Source organism: Chiloscyllium plagiosum, chromosome 20 (genome assembly GCF_004010195.1).
Source record: "Chiloscyllium plagiosum isolate BGI_BamShark_2017 chromosome 20, ASM401019v2, whole genome shotgun sequence".
In the NCBI taxonomy this organism is placed as follows: Eukaryota; Metazoa; Chordata; class Chondrichthyes; order Orectolobiformes; family Hemiscylliidae; genus Chiloscyllium; species Chiloscyllium plagiosum.
Window position 1 is genome coordinate 1,791,101 of NC_057729.1, and position 18,839 is coordinate 1,809,939.

At 40.3% G+C, this 18,839-nt stretch overlaps 1 protein-coding gene across 1 annotated transcript in view; it reads left to right on the top strand.

The window, feature by feature from the left end:
- Positions 1 to 18,184, top strand: part of sycp2 (synaptonemal complex protein 2) — a 57,202-nt gene extending 39,018 nt beyond the window's left edge. The window contains exons 3-5 of the mRNA XM_043710004.1: positions 6,678 to 6,756; positions 15,114 to 15,170; positions 17,915 to 18,184. Coding sequence (XP_043565939.1) covers positions 6,678 to 6,756; positions 15,114 to 15,170; positions 17,915 to 17,986 — 208 coding nt within the window. The 3' untranslated portion in view covers positions 17,987 to 18,184. The remainder of the gene's footprint in view (positions 1 to 6,677; positions 6,757 to 15,113; positions 15,171 to 17,914) is intronic.
- Positions 18,185 to 18,839: the final 655 nt, after the last annotated feature.

The window sequence follows — 18,839 nt, forward strand, 5'->3', positions numbered from 1 at the left end:
TAAGGGGCAACTTTTTCACGCAGAGGGTGGTACGTGTATGGAATGAGCTGCCAGAGGATGTGGTGGAAGCTGGTACAATTGCAACATTTAAGAGGCATTTGGATGGGTATATGAATAGGAAGGGTTTGGAGGGATATGGGCCGGGTGCTGGCAGGTGGGACTAGATTGGGTTGGGATATCTGGTCTGTTTCCATGCTGTACATCTCTATGACCAAGTGTGTAGACAAGGGCAGTGCTACTTATACTTTGCAAGGCTTTTAATAAGATCCTGCCGTGTGGGCGGCACGGTGGCACAGTGGTTAGCACTGCTGCCTCACAGCGCCAGGGTTCAATTCCCGCCTCAGGCGACTGACTGTGTGGAGTTTGCACGTTCTCTCCGTGTCTGCGTGGGTTTCCTCCGGGTGCTCCGGTTTCCTCCCACAGTCCAAAGATGTGCAGGTCAGGTGAATTGGCCATGCTAAATTGCCCGTAGTGTTAGGTAAGGGGTAAATGTAAGGGTATGGGTGGGTTACGCTTCAGCGGGTCGGTGTGGACTTGTTGGGCCGAAGGGCCTGTTTCCACACTGTAATGTAATGTAATAATGTAATGTAGTATACTGATCACAAAGGCAAGAGTCCATGAATTGAAGGAAGTTTGGCTAATTGAAGCCACCATAGGCTGAGTGGCAAGAAGCAGAGATGAGGGTTGATGAGTGCTTTTTGACTGGATGCCTGTCTCTAGTGTGGGGTCAGTGTTGGAGCCTTTGCTGTTGTAATTTATACGACTGATATTGACCTAACTGTACAAGGATTGATCAGTGAGTTTGTATCCAACACAAATTGGTGAAGTGGTAAAATAGTGAGGAGGGCAACTTTAGATTACAAGAGGATATAAACTGGCCAGGTGAGCTGATTAGTGGTAAATAGATTTCAATCTAGATAAATATGAGTTGGATGCGGGACTAACAAGGCAAGTGGTAGGACTTTGAGAAGCATCGAGGAGCAGAGGGATCTGTGTGTGCATGTCCACCGGTCACTTCAAGAGGGTGCAGAGGAGATTTACCCAGATGTTGCCTTGGGCTGAAGAGTTTCAGTTATGAACAGAGATAAGACAGACAAGATTTGTTTTCCATAGAGCTGACAAGATTGCGGAGTTATGATTGAGATGCATAAAATTATGAGGGGCGCAGATAGGATAGACAGAAAGAAATGTTTCCTCTTGATAGAGGAATCAATACCAATGTGGCATAGATTTAAGGTACAAAGCAGAGGGTTGAGAAGAGATATGAGGAGGATGGTTGGAATCTGGAATTCATTGACTGTAAGAAATGTAGAGGTGAAATCTTCATATCATTTCAGAAGTATTTAGAGGTGCAGTTGTGACAGAAGGCAAGTAAGGCTATGGGCTAAGTGCTAGCAAATGAGATTGGAATAGTTAGTAGTTTTATTTGAACACAATGAAACAAAGGACCTTTTCCTGTCCTGCAGATATCTGAGTGAGAGTGTGCAGAGAAGTCTTGAAAAAAAATTATATCAGAAATAGTTTTCATATCAGGAAAGAATTGACAGACTGAATCAACGTTTTGAAAATAGAAAGCTGAGGGGTATTTTAATAGGGGCATTTAGAATTGTGAAAGGTTTTGATCATTTTTTTCGGCAGCAGTTGCAGTGGGAGGAGCGACGGCGAGGACCAGAGGCCCAACAGGAGGGTAAATTTAAAGTATAAAAACTTAGTCCTGTATCGGCGAAGCGCACGCTGAGCAGGAGTGGGCACTGGACTGCTAGGTAGGTGAGGCTTTATATGTGGACGGTTGCTTTACCCAAAACACTATTCAGGTGGTGTCTCCCAGCCATCCTCCTCCTCTAACCAAGAAAAAGGTTCTGTGCACCGAATTGGTAAGGTGACTTGTTTTTATGTTTTTTTTAGATTTTAGTGGTCTCGGAAATTTAGAATAGTGGGAATAGAGGTTAGGGCAGTTGAATGTTCCTCTTGCAGAATGCGGGAGGCAAGGGTCACCATTAGTGTCTCTGCTGACTGCATCTGCAGGTAATACACCCAACTTCAGCTCCTCGAAAACCGCATTGGGGAACTGGAGCTGGATGAACTTTGGATCATTCAGGAAGCAGAGGGGGTTATTGAGAGGAGTTACAGGGAGGTAGCCACACCTCAGGTACAAGAACAAGGTAGATGGGTCACCTTCAGGGGACAGAAAGGGAACCAGCAGGTGATGCAGGGATCCACTGTGCTGTTCCCCTCAACAACAAGTAGACCATTTTGGATACTGTTGGGGGATGACTTACCGGGGTAAGCAATGGGGCACAGGTCTCTGGCACAAAGTCTGTCCCTGTTGCTCTGAAGGAACAGGGGAAGAGGAGCAGAACATTAGTTATTGGAGACTCCATAGTTAGGGGGACAGATAGGAGATTCCGTGGGAACGAGAGAGACTCATGGTTGGTGTGTTGCCTCCCAGTTGCCAGGGTCTGTAATGTCTCTAATCTTGTTTTGGGATCCTTGAGGGGAGGGGGAGCAGCCCAAGTTGTGGTCCACATAGGCACTAACGACATAGGTAGGAAGAGAGATGGGGATTTAAGGCAGAAATTCAGGGAGCTGGGGCGGAAGCTTAGAGCTTCTTATCTCTGGTTTGTTACCCGTGCCACATGCTAGCGAGGTGAGGAATACAGAGACAGTGGAGTTGAACATGTGGCTACAGGGATGGTGCAAGAGGTTTTGGATTCCTGGATAATTGGGACTCTTTCTGGCATAGGTGGGACCTCTACTAACAGGATGGACTTCATCTGAACCAGAGGGGTACCAATATCCTGGGGGGCGGGGGGCGTGAAATTTTCTAATGCTGTTCGAGTGGGGTTAAACTAATTCAGCAGGGGGATGGGAACCTAAATTATAGCTCAAGTATAAAGGTGGTTGAGGAGTAGTGAGGTCAGAAATAAGGTTTCAAGGTAGCTAGAGGGCATCAGCAAGCAAGTCTACATCAATGCCAGCATAAGGTGTGCGATTGAAGCATGAGTTGGTACCTGGGACTTTGATGTTGTGACCATTTCAGAGACATGGGTAGAGCAGGGACAGGAATGGTTGTTGCAAGTTTCAGGATTTAGATGTTTCAGTAAGAAGAGGGGAGATGGTAAAAGAGGGGGTGGTATGGCATTGTTAGTCAAGCACTGTATTACGGTGGCAGAAAGGACGTTTGAGGACTCGTCTACTGAGGTAAAATGGGCTGAGATTAGAAATGGGAAGGGAGAGGTCACCCTGTTGGGAGTTTTCTATAGGCCTCCAAATAATTCCAGAGATGTAGTGGAAACAATAGCAAAGACGATTCTCGATAGAAATGAGAATAACTGAATAGTTGTTGTGGGGGACTTAAACTTGCCAAACATTAACTGGGAATACTATAGTTCAAGTACTTTAGATGAGTCAGTTTTTGTCCAATGTGTTTCCTGACACAGTATGTAAACAGGCCAACAAGCGGTGAAGATTGGTACTGGGTAATGAACCTGACCAGGTGTTGGATTTGGAGGTAGGTGAATACTTTGGTGATAGTGACCACAATTTGGTTATGCTTACTTTAGGGATGGAAAGGGATACGTATGTACCGGAGGGCAAGAGTTATCGCTGGAGGAAAGACAATTATGATGTGATTAGGCAAGACTTAGGATGCTTGGATGGGGACAGTTGAAATGCGGAGCATATTCAAGGAATAGCTACTGCGGGTCCTTGATAAGTATGTACCCGTCAGGCAGGAAAGAAGTGGTCAAGTGAGGGAGCCGTGGTTTACTAAGGAAGTTAAATCTCTTGTCAAGAGGAAGAAGAAGGCTTATGTTAGGATGAGATGTGAAGGCTCAGTTTGGGCACTAGAGAGTTACAAGTTAGCCAGGAAAGACCTCAAGAGAGAGCTAAGGAGAGTAAGGAGGGGACATGAGAAGTTGGCAGATAGGATCAAGGAAAGCCCTAAATCTTTTTATAGGTATATCAGGAATAAAAAAATGACTAGAGAAAGATTAGGGCCAATCAAGGATGTAGTGGGAAGTTGTGCGTGGAGTCCGAGGAGATAGAGGAAGCGCTAAATGAATATTTTTCATCAGTATTCACACTGGAAAAAGACAGTGTTGTTGAGAAGAATACTGAGAAACAGGCTACTAGACTAGATAGGATTGAGGTTCACGAGGAGGTGTTAGCAATTCTGGAAAGTGTGAAAGTAGATAAGTCCACTGGGCCGGGTGGGAATTATCCGAGGATTCTCTGGGAAGCGAGGGATGAAATTGCTGAGCCTTTGCTTTGATCTTTATGTCATCATTGTCTGCAGGAATAGTGCCAGAAGGATAGGAAATGTTGTTCCCTTATTCAAGAAGGGGAGTAGAGACAACCCTGGTAATTATAAACCAGTAAGCCTTATTTCAGTTTGGGGTAAAGTGTTGGAGTTATAAAAGATAGGATTTATAATCATCTAGAGAGGAATAAGTAGATTAGGGATAGTCAACACAGTTTTGTGAAAGGTAAGTGATGCCTCACAAACCTTAATGTGTTCTTTGAGAAGATGACCAAACATGTGGATGAGGGTAAAGCGATTGATGTAGTGTATATGGCTTTCAGTAAGGTGTTTGATAAGGCTTCCCAGGCTAGGCTAATGCACAAAATATGGAGGCATGTGATTAAGGGTGATTTGGTGGTTTGGATTATAAATTGGCTAGCTGAAAGGACACAGAGGGTGGTGGTTGATAGTAAATGTTAATCCTGCAGTTCATTTACTAGTGGGGTACCGCAAGGATCTGTTTTGGGTCCTCTGCTGTTTGTCATTTTTGTAAATGACCTGGATGAAGACGTAGAAGGATGGTTTAGTAAATATGCGGGTGACACTAGTGCGGAAGGATGTTGTAGGTTACAGAGCAGTATTGATAAGCTGCAGAACTGGACTGAGAGGTGGCAAATGGACTTTAATGCAAAAATGTGTGAGGTGATTCACTTTGGAAGGAGTAACAGGAATGCAGAGTACCGGGCTAATGGTAAGATTCTTGGTAGTGTAGGTGAGCAGAGAGATCTTGGTGTCCATGTCCATAGATCCCTGAAAGTTGCCACGCAGGTTGATAGGGTTGTCAAGACAGTGTATGGTATGTTAGCTTTTATTAGTAGAGGAATTGAGTTTTGGAAACATGAGGTCATGCTGCAGCTGTACAAAACTCTGGTGCGGCCACACTTAAGAGTATTGCGTACAGTTCTGGTCACCACATTATAGGAAGGATGTGGAAGCTTTGGAAAGAGTTCAGAGGAGATTTACTAGGATGTTGCCTACTGTGGAGGGAAGGTTTTACGAGGAAAGGCTGTGGGACTTGAGGCTGTTTTCGTGAGAGAGAAGTTTGAGAGGTGACTTAATTGAGACATATAAGATAATCTGAGGGTTAGATAGGGTGGATAGTGAGAGACCTTTTCCTCAGATGGTGATGGCTAGCACAAGAGGACATAGCTTTAAATTGAGGGGTGATAGATATAGGACAGATGTCAAAGGCAATTTCTTTGTTTAGAGTAGTAGGGGCATGCAATGTTCTGCCTGCAACAGTAGTAGACTCACCAATTTTAAGGGTATTTAAATGGTCACTTGATAGACATATGGATGAAAATAGATTAGTGTAGGATAGATGGGCGGCCTGTACTACGCTGTAATGTTCTATATTCTATATACAGTGAGAACATTCCTATTGTGGGAAAGAGTATAACTAGCTTAAAAAAACGGGGTAGACCATTTAGGACAGAGTTGAAACTTTATTGCTGGAACAGCACAGCAGGTCAGGCAGCATCCAGGGAACAGGAGATTCGACGTTTCGGGCACAGGCCCTTCTTCAGGAATGAGCAGAGAGTGTTCAGCAGGAGAAGATAAAAGGTAGGGAGGAGGGACTTGGAGGAGGGGAGTTGGAAATGTGATAGGTGGAAAGAGGTCAAGGTGAGGGTGATAGGTCGGAGTAGGATGGAGGCGGAGAGTGTTCCAGCAATAAAGTTTCAACTTTGATCTCCAGCATCTGCAGACCTCACTTTCTCCTCCATTTAGGACAGAGCTCAGGAGAAACTTCTTCACCCAGAGAGTGGTAGCTGTGTGGAATGCTCTGCCCCAGAGGGCAGTGGAGGCCCACTCTCTGGATTCATTTAAGAAGGAGTTGGATAGAGCTCTCAAAGATAATGGAATCAAGGGTTATGGATATAAGGCAGGAACAGGATACTGATTAGGAATGATCAGCCATGATTTGAATGGCGGTGCAGGCTCGAAGGGCTGAATGGCCTACTCCTGCACCTATTGTCTATTGTCATAGAGCATCAATTTAAGATAATCACCAAAATAACCAGTTGGGAATTCAGAAGAAACTTCTTTCAAATGACTCGCTACCATAAGAAGCAGTTGCATGACATAGATGCGTTTAAGGGGAAAGTAGACCAGGATATGCGGGAGAATGGATGGTTGTGATGGTAAAATCACATGAGAAAAGACGAGAAGAGGCTCAAGTGGAGCCTTGGCATGGACAGGTGATGTTAAAAGGACTATTTCTGTCCTTTATATCTTGTGCAGATGCTGCTAATCTGTCTGTGTTTGTGACAGCATTAAATATGAAATGGGTCTGGAAACACAGGGCAGTAAATTTAAGATTGAAATTAATTACTTTGGCAACTGATAGTTAAGTAACAATTTACCCTCTTTTCAGAATTCAGCATTTGAAATCATCCTTTGAAAATAATCTGTGTCACAGTGTGGATTTTGAAGAACAGATATTCAGTAATGAGGTTGGTACATGTTCAGTATGTTCAGTTTATCTGGCAGGGATTGATTCATAAGAGATAAGTTTAGTATTTCAGTTCTTTTCAGATTTTGCTATTTTTGCTTTGCTGTATCTAGAATTGCATGTCTTTTTTCAGTAATGAAGAGGAGGTTTGTTCAGATGGATTATTTTATAAGACCAATCATCAAAACTTTTTTTCTGTTTTATATTTCCTCTAATCATCTGTACAATTTTTAGATATGGTTTGGACACATATTCTGAGCAGTATTTTTAAGGTGAAAGGCAGGAGATTTGGGGGGATTTGAGGAAAACCTTTTTCACCTGGAGAGTGGTGGGAATCTGAAACGTGCTGCCTCGGAGAGTAGTTGAAGCAGTAATTTCACAATCTTTCGAAAGAACTTGGATGAGCATTTGAAACATTCAAGGCTATGAGCTTCGTGCTGCAAGATGGGACTGATATAGATTTAAGTGTACCTTTGATGGTACAGAATTGATAGGCCAAGGGCCTCTGCATGATTCCACAAGTATGAGCATAAACTATTTTAGAACTTTGCCAACATTGAGAAAATTTTCAAAATGTGCAGCATATTAACGATATGAGGGTTTCTGCTGCTACCACCCTTACAGACAGTGAGCTTCAGATTCCCAAGTTTATTTTTCCTCAGAACTCTCTAGACCTCCTACCTCTTACCTTAAATCAGTGCCATGCTGGTCATTGACCTCTCAATCCAAGTGGAAATATTTGTTCTGATCAACCCTATTTATGCCCCTCGCAATTTTATGCATCTCAATCATGTTTTCCCTCAGTCTCCTCTGCTCTGGCTCGAAACTTCGATTCTCCTGCTCCTCGGATGCTGCCCGATCTGCTGTGCTTTTCCAGCACCCCACTCTCGACTCCGATCCACCAGCATTTGCAATCCTCACTTTCTCCTGCTCTGAGAAAAACAAGTCCCATCTATCCAATCTCTGTTCATAACTGGAACTCTCCACCCATGCAACATTTTGTTAAATTTCCTGTACAGCATTATTAAATCACTCATATATAGAATATCTATATAGAATCCTTACAGTGTGGAAACAGGCCCTTTGGCCCAACAAGTCCACACTGTCCCTCCGAAGGGTAACTTACCCAGACCCATTCTCCTACTCTATCATTCTGCATTTACCCCTGACTTATGGAGCCCAGCTATACATCCCTGAACACTTTGGGCAATTTACCTTGGCCAATTCACCTAACCTGCACATCTTTAGATTGTGGGAGGAAACCAGAGCACCCGGAGCACTCTTATAATGTAGATTCAAGAACCTCAGCCAATATTTTATACATTTACAGCTTAACAACCCTGCTCTTAAAGTCTAGACCTCAACAAAAAAAGGCAAGTAACCCAGTTGCCTTCTTAACCACTTTATCAACCTATGTGAAGGGACCAGTGGACATGCTTGATGCTTCTCAGGGTTCTACTGTTCATCATGTCTTTCTTGTCCTGCCCACATGCATCACCTCACAATTATCCATATTGAATTCCATTTGCCAAAATGACCAGCCTGACTATATTCTCCTGTAACTTAAAGCTATTGTCCACTCTATTTCCCACTCCACTAATTTTTGTATCGCCACAATAGCCCCTACTTTCAAGTCTTAATTGTTTATATTTATCACAAACAGCAAGGACCCCAATACTGATCCCAACAATGAACATCACTGGACACAGGCTTCCAATCACAAAAACATTCCTCAACAGTGTATCTTGCAGCTGCTCTTGTGATTGCATTCACACCTAAAGATTTATTATCATTTTATTACAGTTGTTATCTTTTGCTAATTTAAGATGTTTATTCATTTGGTTTCTCTAACAATCAAACAAAAACAAACAAAAATAATGGTGACTTATTTTCAAACTGACTTTTTAAAAAAATCTTTGCAGGGCCTACAGTGAACAGTTGAAGTTTTATTTTAATTCTAAATTTAGAACCAAAAAAAAATATGCATTTTAAAGGGAGTTTTTCTTTAGATTGAAACAGCTTTTTTTTAAAGTAAGGTGTTGTGTTTTAATTTTGGGGAATCCTGCACGTGGTCAGCTCTCAAGAAGATTTTTATTTAAGGAATTTATTGAAGAGGAGCCATTTTAATTTAAATTTGATGGTGTTGACAACTTTAAACTTATCCAATTGTAAAGAAATTAATATGTCATCGACGGTATAAAGAAGGGTCAACTGGACAGAGAGGGAAGAGCCAAGTGCCATTTGAAGAGGTAAGAAATCTCAACGCTCTCAGAAAAAAAGGCACATTTAGCAAGTATTCCTGATACTAGAATTCGATGAAGAGATGCTTTCAGAACAGAAGACTTACAGAGAAAAGATCCGCAACAGCAGAATCAGCAGAAAGGAAGAGGAGCATTTCAGAAGAATATTCTGTGTGAATTTTGAGAGACTCAGTTTTGATTTATTGTTTTCCTATTACCTGGATTTATATAAGTGGAACCTGTGTTATTGAAACAGCATACCAATAGAATTTAGTTCAGTTAGGAAATAGTAGTTAGGGAGTAATTGTTTGAGGTTTATTAAGAATTCTGTTAATTTGTTCACTGTTGGAGTTAGATAAATAAATTGTTACTTGTGGAGTGAGTGAAAGAATTTCATTTCATTTAATTACTCCTTTATAAAAGATTGAGAGGTGAGAGGTATGTTATACCCCTTGTCACACTTCCTTATCGGATTATCAAAGGCGAGGTGCTTCTCTCTAGGTGTTTCGGTTTTAGTTATCAGAGGGATATTGACCTCCCCTTCGTACCATATGTAAGTGTTACTGAATGTTGCTTTTATTGACTTAATATTATTAAGGGCATATAAGGAGTACATATAATACAATTAAGGACATATAAGAGTGAGATACCTAGTAGATTTAGAAAAGTGATTATACAACAGGATCAGTCAGGTAGATGGATGAATGTCAGCAAAGATAAGTTAGTTCAAAATACTCTGTGGCTATTTGTCTATCAAATAGATATTCAATTTTTGGTACTGTTGGAGGGATAGTCTCTCAAAAGGAAAATGTAAGGGGCAGTCAGTTATTGGACACTTGGAATGATTCTTATGCTAGACAGCGTTTAAGAGAACATAATAGAAGAATTGTTATAGGGAACTCTCCTGTCAGAGGCACAGACAGCAGATTCTGTGACAGTGAGTGTAAATTTAGGATGGTATGTTGTTTTCCTGGTGCTGGAATCATCTCTAAATAATTCACTGTTTTATTAAAGATGAGATTGAGAAGCTGGAAATTTTTATGCACACTGGTATGACTGATGTTTTAGGGAAAAAGTAAGGCTTTATAGAGTGAATTTAAGAAATTAGGTAGGAGATTTAAAAATGGAACCTTATAAAGTAACCTCTGGCTTACTCCCAAAGCCAAACTCAAATGAGGGAAAAAACAAAAAGATAAAGGAGATAAATCAATGACTAGAGAGGTAGTGTATAGTTCAGAATTCAGATTTATAGACAATTGGAATGTCTTTTTGGGCAGAAAAGACCTGTTCAAAAAGGATGGGTTTAACCTGAACTGGAACGGGACTAATGTCTTAGCAGGGAGATTTGATCATTCCATTAAGGGAGACTGCTAGAGACGGTGGGGGGTGGGGAGGAAGGAGGACTTTCAAAGTAGCAGTGTCAAAAGAAGGATTGATGGGGAACGTTCTGGATGTGAAGAGAGCAGGTCAATTAGAAAAGAGAGTCAGAGTACGTAGTAACTCTGAAGAACTATATTGAATTTATTTCGATGCAAGGCTTGCAATGCAAGACAGATAAGGCTGATGAACTCTCAGAGCATGTTTGGAAACATGGAATTGTTACATTATAACTTGATTGAGTGATGAACAGGACTAGCAGCTCAATGTTCTGGGTTTTAGATGCAATGGGAAGGATAGAAAAAGAGACAAGATAGGAGGGGGAGCAGCGTTTTTTATTAAAGAGTATATTACTGCTGTAACTAGAGAAAATATTTCTGAAAAATTGTCCAGTGAAACTATGTGGGTAGAAATTATAAATAATAAGGGAAAGATCAACTTGAGGGGATTGTATTATAGAATCCTCCCATAGTCAGAGGGAAATTGAGAAACAAATATCCAGGGAGATCTCAGACATATAAGCATGATAAGGTTGGAAGGCGGCATAGTCTTCCAGTGGTTAGCACTGCTGCCTCACAGCACCAGGAACCTGGGTTCGATTTCCATCTCGGGCGATTGTCTGTGTGAAGTTTGCACATTCTCTCTGTTTCTGTGTGGATTTCCTCCGGGTGCTGCGGTTTCCTCCCACAATTCAAAGATGTGCAGGTCAGGTGAATTGGCCATGCTAAATTGCCCCTAGTGTTAGGTGCATTAGTCAAGGATAAATATAGGGTAGGGGAGTGGGTCTGGGTGGGTTACTCTTCAGAGGGTCAGTGTGGACTTGTTGGGCTGAAAGGCCTGTTTCCACACTGAAGGGAATCTAATCTAAACCAAGGTTGTAATAATGAAAGATTTTAATTTTCCAAACAGTGACTGGGCCTACCATAGTGTTAATGGTTTGGATGGTGAAGAATTTGTCGAATGTGCTCAAGAAAATTTTATTGATTAATATGTGGATGCTGCACATAGAGAAGGAGTATAATTTGACCTTCTTTTGGGCAATAAGGCAGGGCAAGTGACTGAAGTAAAAATAGGGGAACACTTTGGGTCCAGCAATCATAATTCTATTTGTTTCAAAATGGTAATGGAAAAGGATAAGCCTTCCATAAAAGTTAAAATTTTTAATTGGAGTAAGGCAAGTTTTAATGGTTTGAGACAAGAACATTCAAAAGTTGATTGGAATAGACTGTTCATAGATAAAGGAGCATCTGACAAGAGGGATGATTTCCAGAGTGTGATGATGAGAGTTCAGAGGCATTGTGTTCCTGTTAGAGTGAAGGTTAATAGGAGAAGGATCACACCCGAAACATCGACTTCTCCACCTCCTGATGCTTCCTGGCTTGCTGTGTTCTTTCGGCTTCCTGCCTGTCTATTTTGGATTTCAGTTTCTGCAGGTTGGCTGGTAAGATTAAGGAACAATGGATGAATAAAGATATTGAGGTTCTAGTCAAGAATAGAGGTTCTAGTCTCATGAATCTTATTTTAGATGTCAACAACTTGATTCAGTGGAATCTCTGAATCAATATAACGAGTTCTTAAGATAAAAGTCAGGTAGGCAAAGAGGAGTACTAGATAGCGTGGACAGATAAGGTTAAGGATAATCCAAAACAATTCTAAAAGTGCATGAATAGTAAGAGGGTAACTAGAGAGAGGGTAGGGCCCCTTGAAGATTAAGGAGGTCAACTGTTTTTAAAACAGTTCACATTACAGAAGAGGAAGTTCTGGAAGTATAAAGGAATACATTTCCAGGACCTGATCTAATGTATCCCAGAATGTTGTGGGAAGTAAGGGAGGAAATTGCAGAAATATTTCCATCACCTATAACTATGGGTGAAGTGCTTGATGACTAGAGGGTAGCTAATGTTGTACCTTTGTTTAAGAAGGTTTGTGACAAGAAACTGGTGAAATATAGACATGTGAGACTTCAATTGAAGGTAAATTTTTGGGAGTGATTTTAAAAGATAGGATGTATGGATATTCAGAGAGGCAAAAATTGATTAGGAATAGTCAATATGGTTTTGTGAAAAGCTTGGATGTTTTTAAAACAGTTCACATTACAGAAGAGAAAGTTCTGGAGGTCTTAGGAAGTTTTCACAAACTTGATTGAGTTTTTGAGGAAGTTATCAAAAAGATAGATGAGGGCAGAACAGTAGACATTGTTTACTTGGACTTTAGTAAAGCCTTCGGCAAGGTCCACGTAGTAGACTAATTTGTAAAGTTGGATCACGTGGGATTCACGGTGAGCTTGCCAACTGGATAAATAATTGGCTTAATGACAGGAAACAGAGGCTGGTAGTGGAGGGTTGTTTTTTGGACTGGAGGCCTGTGACCAACGGTGTTCCAAAGGGATTGGTTCTGTGTCCTTTTTTGTTTGTCGTGTATATAAAAGTGCATTAAGAGTATGAGAATATAGTAAGTTTGGTTATGGTTAGTAAGTTTGCAGAAAGTTAGTGGCATAGAAGATGGTGACAAAGGTTATCTAAAATTACAAAGGGATTTTGATCAAATGGGTCAATGGGCTGAATAATAACAGATTGAGTTCAATCTGGATAAATGCGAGCCATTGTGTTTTGACACAACAAACAAGGGTAGGATTTACACAATGTATGTCTTGGGTAGTGTTATAGAGCAAAGGGAGCTAGGGGTTCTTTGAAGTTTACGTCACATATAGACAGAGTGGTTAAAAAGACATTCAGCATTCTTGTTTTCATTGCTGAATCCCCTGAAAATAGAAGTTGGGATGTCATGTTGAGATTGTACAGGACATTGGTGAGGCCTCTTATGGCATAGTGTGTCCAGTTCTGGTCACCCATCTCTCGGAAGGATATTACTAAGCTGGAGAGGGTTCCAAGGAGATTTACCAGGATGTTTTTGGGTATGGAAAGGGGATTTCTTTCACTTGAGTGTAGGAGGTTGAGAAGTGATGTGAGTTTATATGAGTTATGAACTTATATGAGTTTATAAACTCACGAGGGGTATACAGAGGAACCTCGATTATCCAGCATTCGATTAACCAAACTTCGGATCATCCGAACAAGATCACAAGGTCCTGATGCGTGGCTAACTATGTTATCTAGCATTCGATTAACCGAACAAAATATTCCCCGCCTGTGTCCTTTGGATAATCAAGGTTCCTCTGTAGATAGGATTAATAGTAGGCATTTGTTTTCCCTAGGATGGGGGATTTTCAAGACCGGGGGCACATTTTTGAGGTGAGAGGAGAGAGATTTTTTTAAAAGAGGCTTTTTTTTAACTAAGAGTGTATGGAATGAACTTCCTGAGGAAGTGGTGGATGTGGGTACAATTACAACATTCAAAAGACATTTACATAAATACATGAAAGGAAAGGTTTGGAAGGAAATGGACCAGGAGCAGGTAGGTGGGACTAGTTTATTTGGGGATTATGTTCAGCATGGACTAGTTGGACTGAAGGGTCTGTTTCTGTGCTTTATGACTCTATTACAATCACTCTCCACTTCCTGATTTTCTGTGTCTAATTTGCCAAATATCCTTGGATCCCATGGACTCTTATCTTTGCTAGCACTTACCAAGAGCCTTGCTGAAGTTTAAGTACTACCTTGAATGCATTGCCCTAACCTACATAGGTTACCTCTTCAAACAGTCAAGTTGACCTCTCCTTAACAAAACAACTGTTGATAGTTGTTGATTAATCCCTGCCTCTCCAAATGCAGATTAATTCTGCCCCTCAGAATTATTTCCAAAGATTTCCCCAAGGTTAGACTGATTGACTTATAGTCTTTTTTTGCTTTATCTCTTGCTCCCTTCTTGAATAACAGTGGCCCCTGTCCTGTGGCCAGGGAAGAATTGTAAATTGTTGGCAATGCCCTTGAGACTTGCTGCCTTGTTTCACTCAAAGGCCTAGAATATAGTTTATTCACTCTAGACACTTATCTGCTTTCTAGCCTATCAGACCGCCCAGAATCTCTTTTCTGTCTATGCAAATTAATTTACTAGTTTCATGGACCTTCTCCCGGATTTCTATTCCCATATCTTCCAACTCAGTAGTGAATATTGACCCAAAAAATTTGTTTAGAACCCTACTTATATCCTCTACCTTCCACCTAAAAGTTACCAACATATTCTTTAATGGGGCCTACTCTTTCCTGCGTTATCCTGATATGTACTTGTAAACTAACTTAGAATTTTCCTTTATTTTACGTGCCATTATTCTTTGGTGCCCCATTTTTGATCTCCTGATTTACTTTTTAAGTTTCCCCATCCACATTCTGTACCCCTGTCATGCTTTTGCTGTTTTGTGTCCTCAGTATCTACTTTAAGCATCCCTTTTTCTCTTTATCCAATTCTGTAAATCCCTAGATATCTAAGGTGCACAGAATTGGTTGGTCTCATCCTTTGTCTTGATTGGAACATTTTAAACATCTATTTAGAGGATGTGGGTATCGTTGGCTGGCTAGCATTTATTGCCACTCCCAAGTTACCCTTAAGAACGTGATGGTGAGCTATGTTCTTGAACCACTGTAATGTTGTCCCTGTACTTTCCCTATTTCCTTGTGGAATGCAGTTCACAGCTGTGATACAGATTTATCTAAAAGCATCAACTCTGAGTCCACTGGTCAAATCATATATGACTTTATTAAAATCTGACTTACCCAGTTTAGAACTTTAAGTAACAATAACATTGTTAAATGGCAATAAAACTTCTGGTGTTGTTGTTGCATAGATGCACTTGATGAGAAAAGACATGAAAACAGTCCAAGAGAGACTTCTAAAGGAAATGGTAAGAAGACAACATGTATACTGTATAGTCACAGTTTATCATTGATACTACTTCAGCGTTTGCAATCTGATGTAATATTTAATCCGATTGTACCATAGTGACTAAACTACAAATGGATCCAATAATTAAATCAATGATAACATTCAGCAGCTGATAATTATTAATAATATTTAGTCATTTATTGATACTAGTGATTAATTTATTCATCTCCAATTAAGTGCCTGATTTGAGCATAATTAGCAAAAAAAAAAAAATTTTCGCTGCAGTACTGAGTTCTGTCTTGATGTTGGTCTAAATTACAAGACCATGGCCCACATCCTACAGTCCCAGTAGTGCTGAACACTAAGACCTTCTGCACTATTGAGAATCACAACAGTTTCACACGTTCCAAGAAGTTCATTTTCTATGGAGCCCAAACTAGTGGTTCTTCAGAAATGGTTCCATGGGAGAATACAGTGATCCTCCCAACCTGTCAGTGTGTAAACTTGGGCTGTTTTCCCAGTACTTCGAAAGTTATTTACACTATTTATTTAGGGCTGTTCCTTGCAGATGTAACAACATATTCCAGGAATGCAGCCCAATTAATCAGACGCAGAAGTTATGTTGCAGCTATAAGAACACCTGGTTAAACTCCGCTGGAGTACTGTGAGCAGATTTGGGCACCACACCTTAAGAAGGATAGAATGACCTTGGAGTATGTACAATGTACCAGAACCTGATTAAATTGTGATGAGAGGTTATACAAATTAGGCGTGTTTCCATAGAATTTAGGGGTGATATGATCAAAATCTTCAGGATATTAATAGGAAAAGACAGGGCGATAAAGGCAGACTATTTTCACTGGTTGGAGATTCAAGAACTAGGAGGCATAGTCTGAGAATTAGGTCCAAACTGTTCAGGAGAGATGTGCAGCAGCACTTCTAAACAGAAAGTAGAGGTTTGGAACTGTTCCACAAGTGCTAAATCAGTTGATAATTTTAAATCTGACATACATTTTTGTGAAGTAAAGCTATTCAGGGCTATGGCAGGTACACGGAGATAGGCCACAGATCAGTCATGATCTCATTGAATGTAGAACAGGCTCGAGGAGCTGAATGGCCTACTCATGTTTCTGTGTTTCTAATGAATTGCTCCTTCAGAGATTCAGCTATGATTTGATAGTCCCTTTCTGTTTCATGCATATTTTATCCCAGTATGTTCCCACGGTCTAAGTTTTTGTTTGTCATGGTAACATTACTCTTTCCCTTCTTGGGCATCATTCCTGTTTGACAAGGTCGAATACAGAGGCTCTTCTATTTGGTCAGCAAGTCCATTGGCTATGAATAATACAGTTGTCAGAGTAAATTCGTTATTAACCTCCTGTGTACTGTTATACAACTCTGTCACCCCTCCAGTTAGGAGCAAGAGTAGGCCACTAAGCCCCTCCATCATATTTTACTATTCAATATAGAAATGGTTGACCTGATATTCCCACCTCCCCTGATATTCTTTCCATTACTTACCAAGACATTAAAAGGCTCTGCACCTCTACATTTTGAGGAAGAGAGTTCCACAGACTTGCAACTAAAGAGAAAAAATAAATCCTTCTGCCTGTATTAAATGGGCAACCCACTCATTTTTAAACAGTGGTTGTCCCATAAGATAAAACATTCTCCTCTGTCAAAACTTCTCATAGTTTTCTCAGACTCAATCAAGTTGTCTTTTACTCTTCGAAACTCCAGTGGATACAAGCCTAATCTGTCCAACCTTTCTTCCTAACACAACCAGCCCATTCGGTTATCAGTCTGGGAAACATATTCTGAATAACTTTCCATGCAACATTCTTTCCTTAAATAAACAAAGTCACCATAGTCTTTCTCTCTCACCAGAGTCAAACTGGTGTGATTTAACCCAAGGGTCACCATACCTCAGACAAAGGGAGAGGCTGAGAAGGCAGGACCCTCATAGTAACCTCAGCCAGTTTAGGAATTGAACCCATGCCTCAGTAGTATTCTGTATTACAAGTCAGCCAGTCAGTCAGCTGAGCTAACTGACCATCAGTACTCTAGCTGTCGTCCCACCAGTGACTTGCATTTGGATTCAATTTCACTCACAATAAACAATAGCATTAGCTTTCCTAATTACTTGCTATGCCTACATGCAAACCTTTTAGCAATTAATGCACAAAGGATACCAGATCCTGTTGCATCTCAAAGCTCTGCAACCTCGTATTCAAAATCACACAACACCAGGTTATAGTCCAGTTCGGGAGTATTGGCTTTCGGAGCGCTGCTCCTTCATCCATAGCTACCCGATGAAGGAGCAGCACTCCAAAAGCTAGTACTTCAAAATGATCCTGTTGGACTATAACTTGGTATTGTGTGATTTTTAACTTTGTCCACCCCAATCCAATACCGACACCTCTACATCATGATCTCTCACTCAGATAGAATGCTTTTTTGTTCTTTTTGCCAAAATCAACTACCTCACATTTTACCTCATTATTTACCAGAACTTCATCCACTCACTTAGCCTATTCTCATGGAAACCCAAGTACAGTACATCCACTGGTTCCCAATTACCCACACCTCATTACTTTTTCAAATAACTTCACTAGGTGAAGTCTACCACATTATTTGTTTCTGTTCATGTTAAAAAGAAATTTCTCCTATGAGTATCAGAATTATGTTTTCATTTCTGACAGAATATTACATTACATTTGTGTGTAAATGTTGCTGAACTAAAGTAAGTGGTTTCTCTTTCAGCAAGAAGAGGAGCTGGTGACAGTACGCAGAGGGTTGCAATCCTTCTTTCAGTCTGAAACTATGCGATTTTGAAAAGTGTTAATCACAGGCAAAATTATCGAAGTGCAAGTTTAGAACCGTGTGTATTACAATGTTCAGTGTTTCTTTGTTCAGTTAAGTACTAACTTTGTGAGTAGAAAAATTATTAAATTGGATAAATGTGTGCAACATACTCCATTCAGGGCTAGTAATTCAATAGTTCTGGATATGTATCATCCTGATACCTTTATTATTAAAGAAAATATTGCATGTTTTATTGTCTCATTCATTTCCCCAGTTTCAAGAGTACTGCATGTGATAGTATTCTAACCTCTGATCCTATTTCACTTAATACAAGAAGAATAAACAAATAAAAACATAAAATTAAATAATTTATATGACTTGAATGCAGGTTGACAAAACATAAACCTGGCAACATTGAAGTTAACATATAATATTATAAACTGTATAGCCAGTGCTTAGTAATTTGTTAACTGGCTTCAGCATATAATAAACAAGGCTAAAGCAGGCTACTTAATTATATGAATACTTATTCAGTCTGGAGTAACTTTCAAACTGTTCATTTTTGAAAATTAAATTTTTGATGGAAATCATTGATCGGAAATGCTGTGCTTGTTGTATCAGTACTGTGTTTAAATGTTTTGATTATGACGTAATTCTTGCTTACTAAGTTGTGCCACTGTTCATACAAATTTGCATACAACTTCGTGTTGACCCAACCTATCTGAATCCATAAAGACACCATCAATGAAGTCTTCATGGACATACAATACCAAGACTACATCTACATACACCATACCTTCTATCAAATCTCTCTCATTGCCAGTTGGTTCTCTAAAAAAACTGTTCCAATACACTCTTTGGAGTCATTTTTTAAGCTACCTTT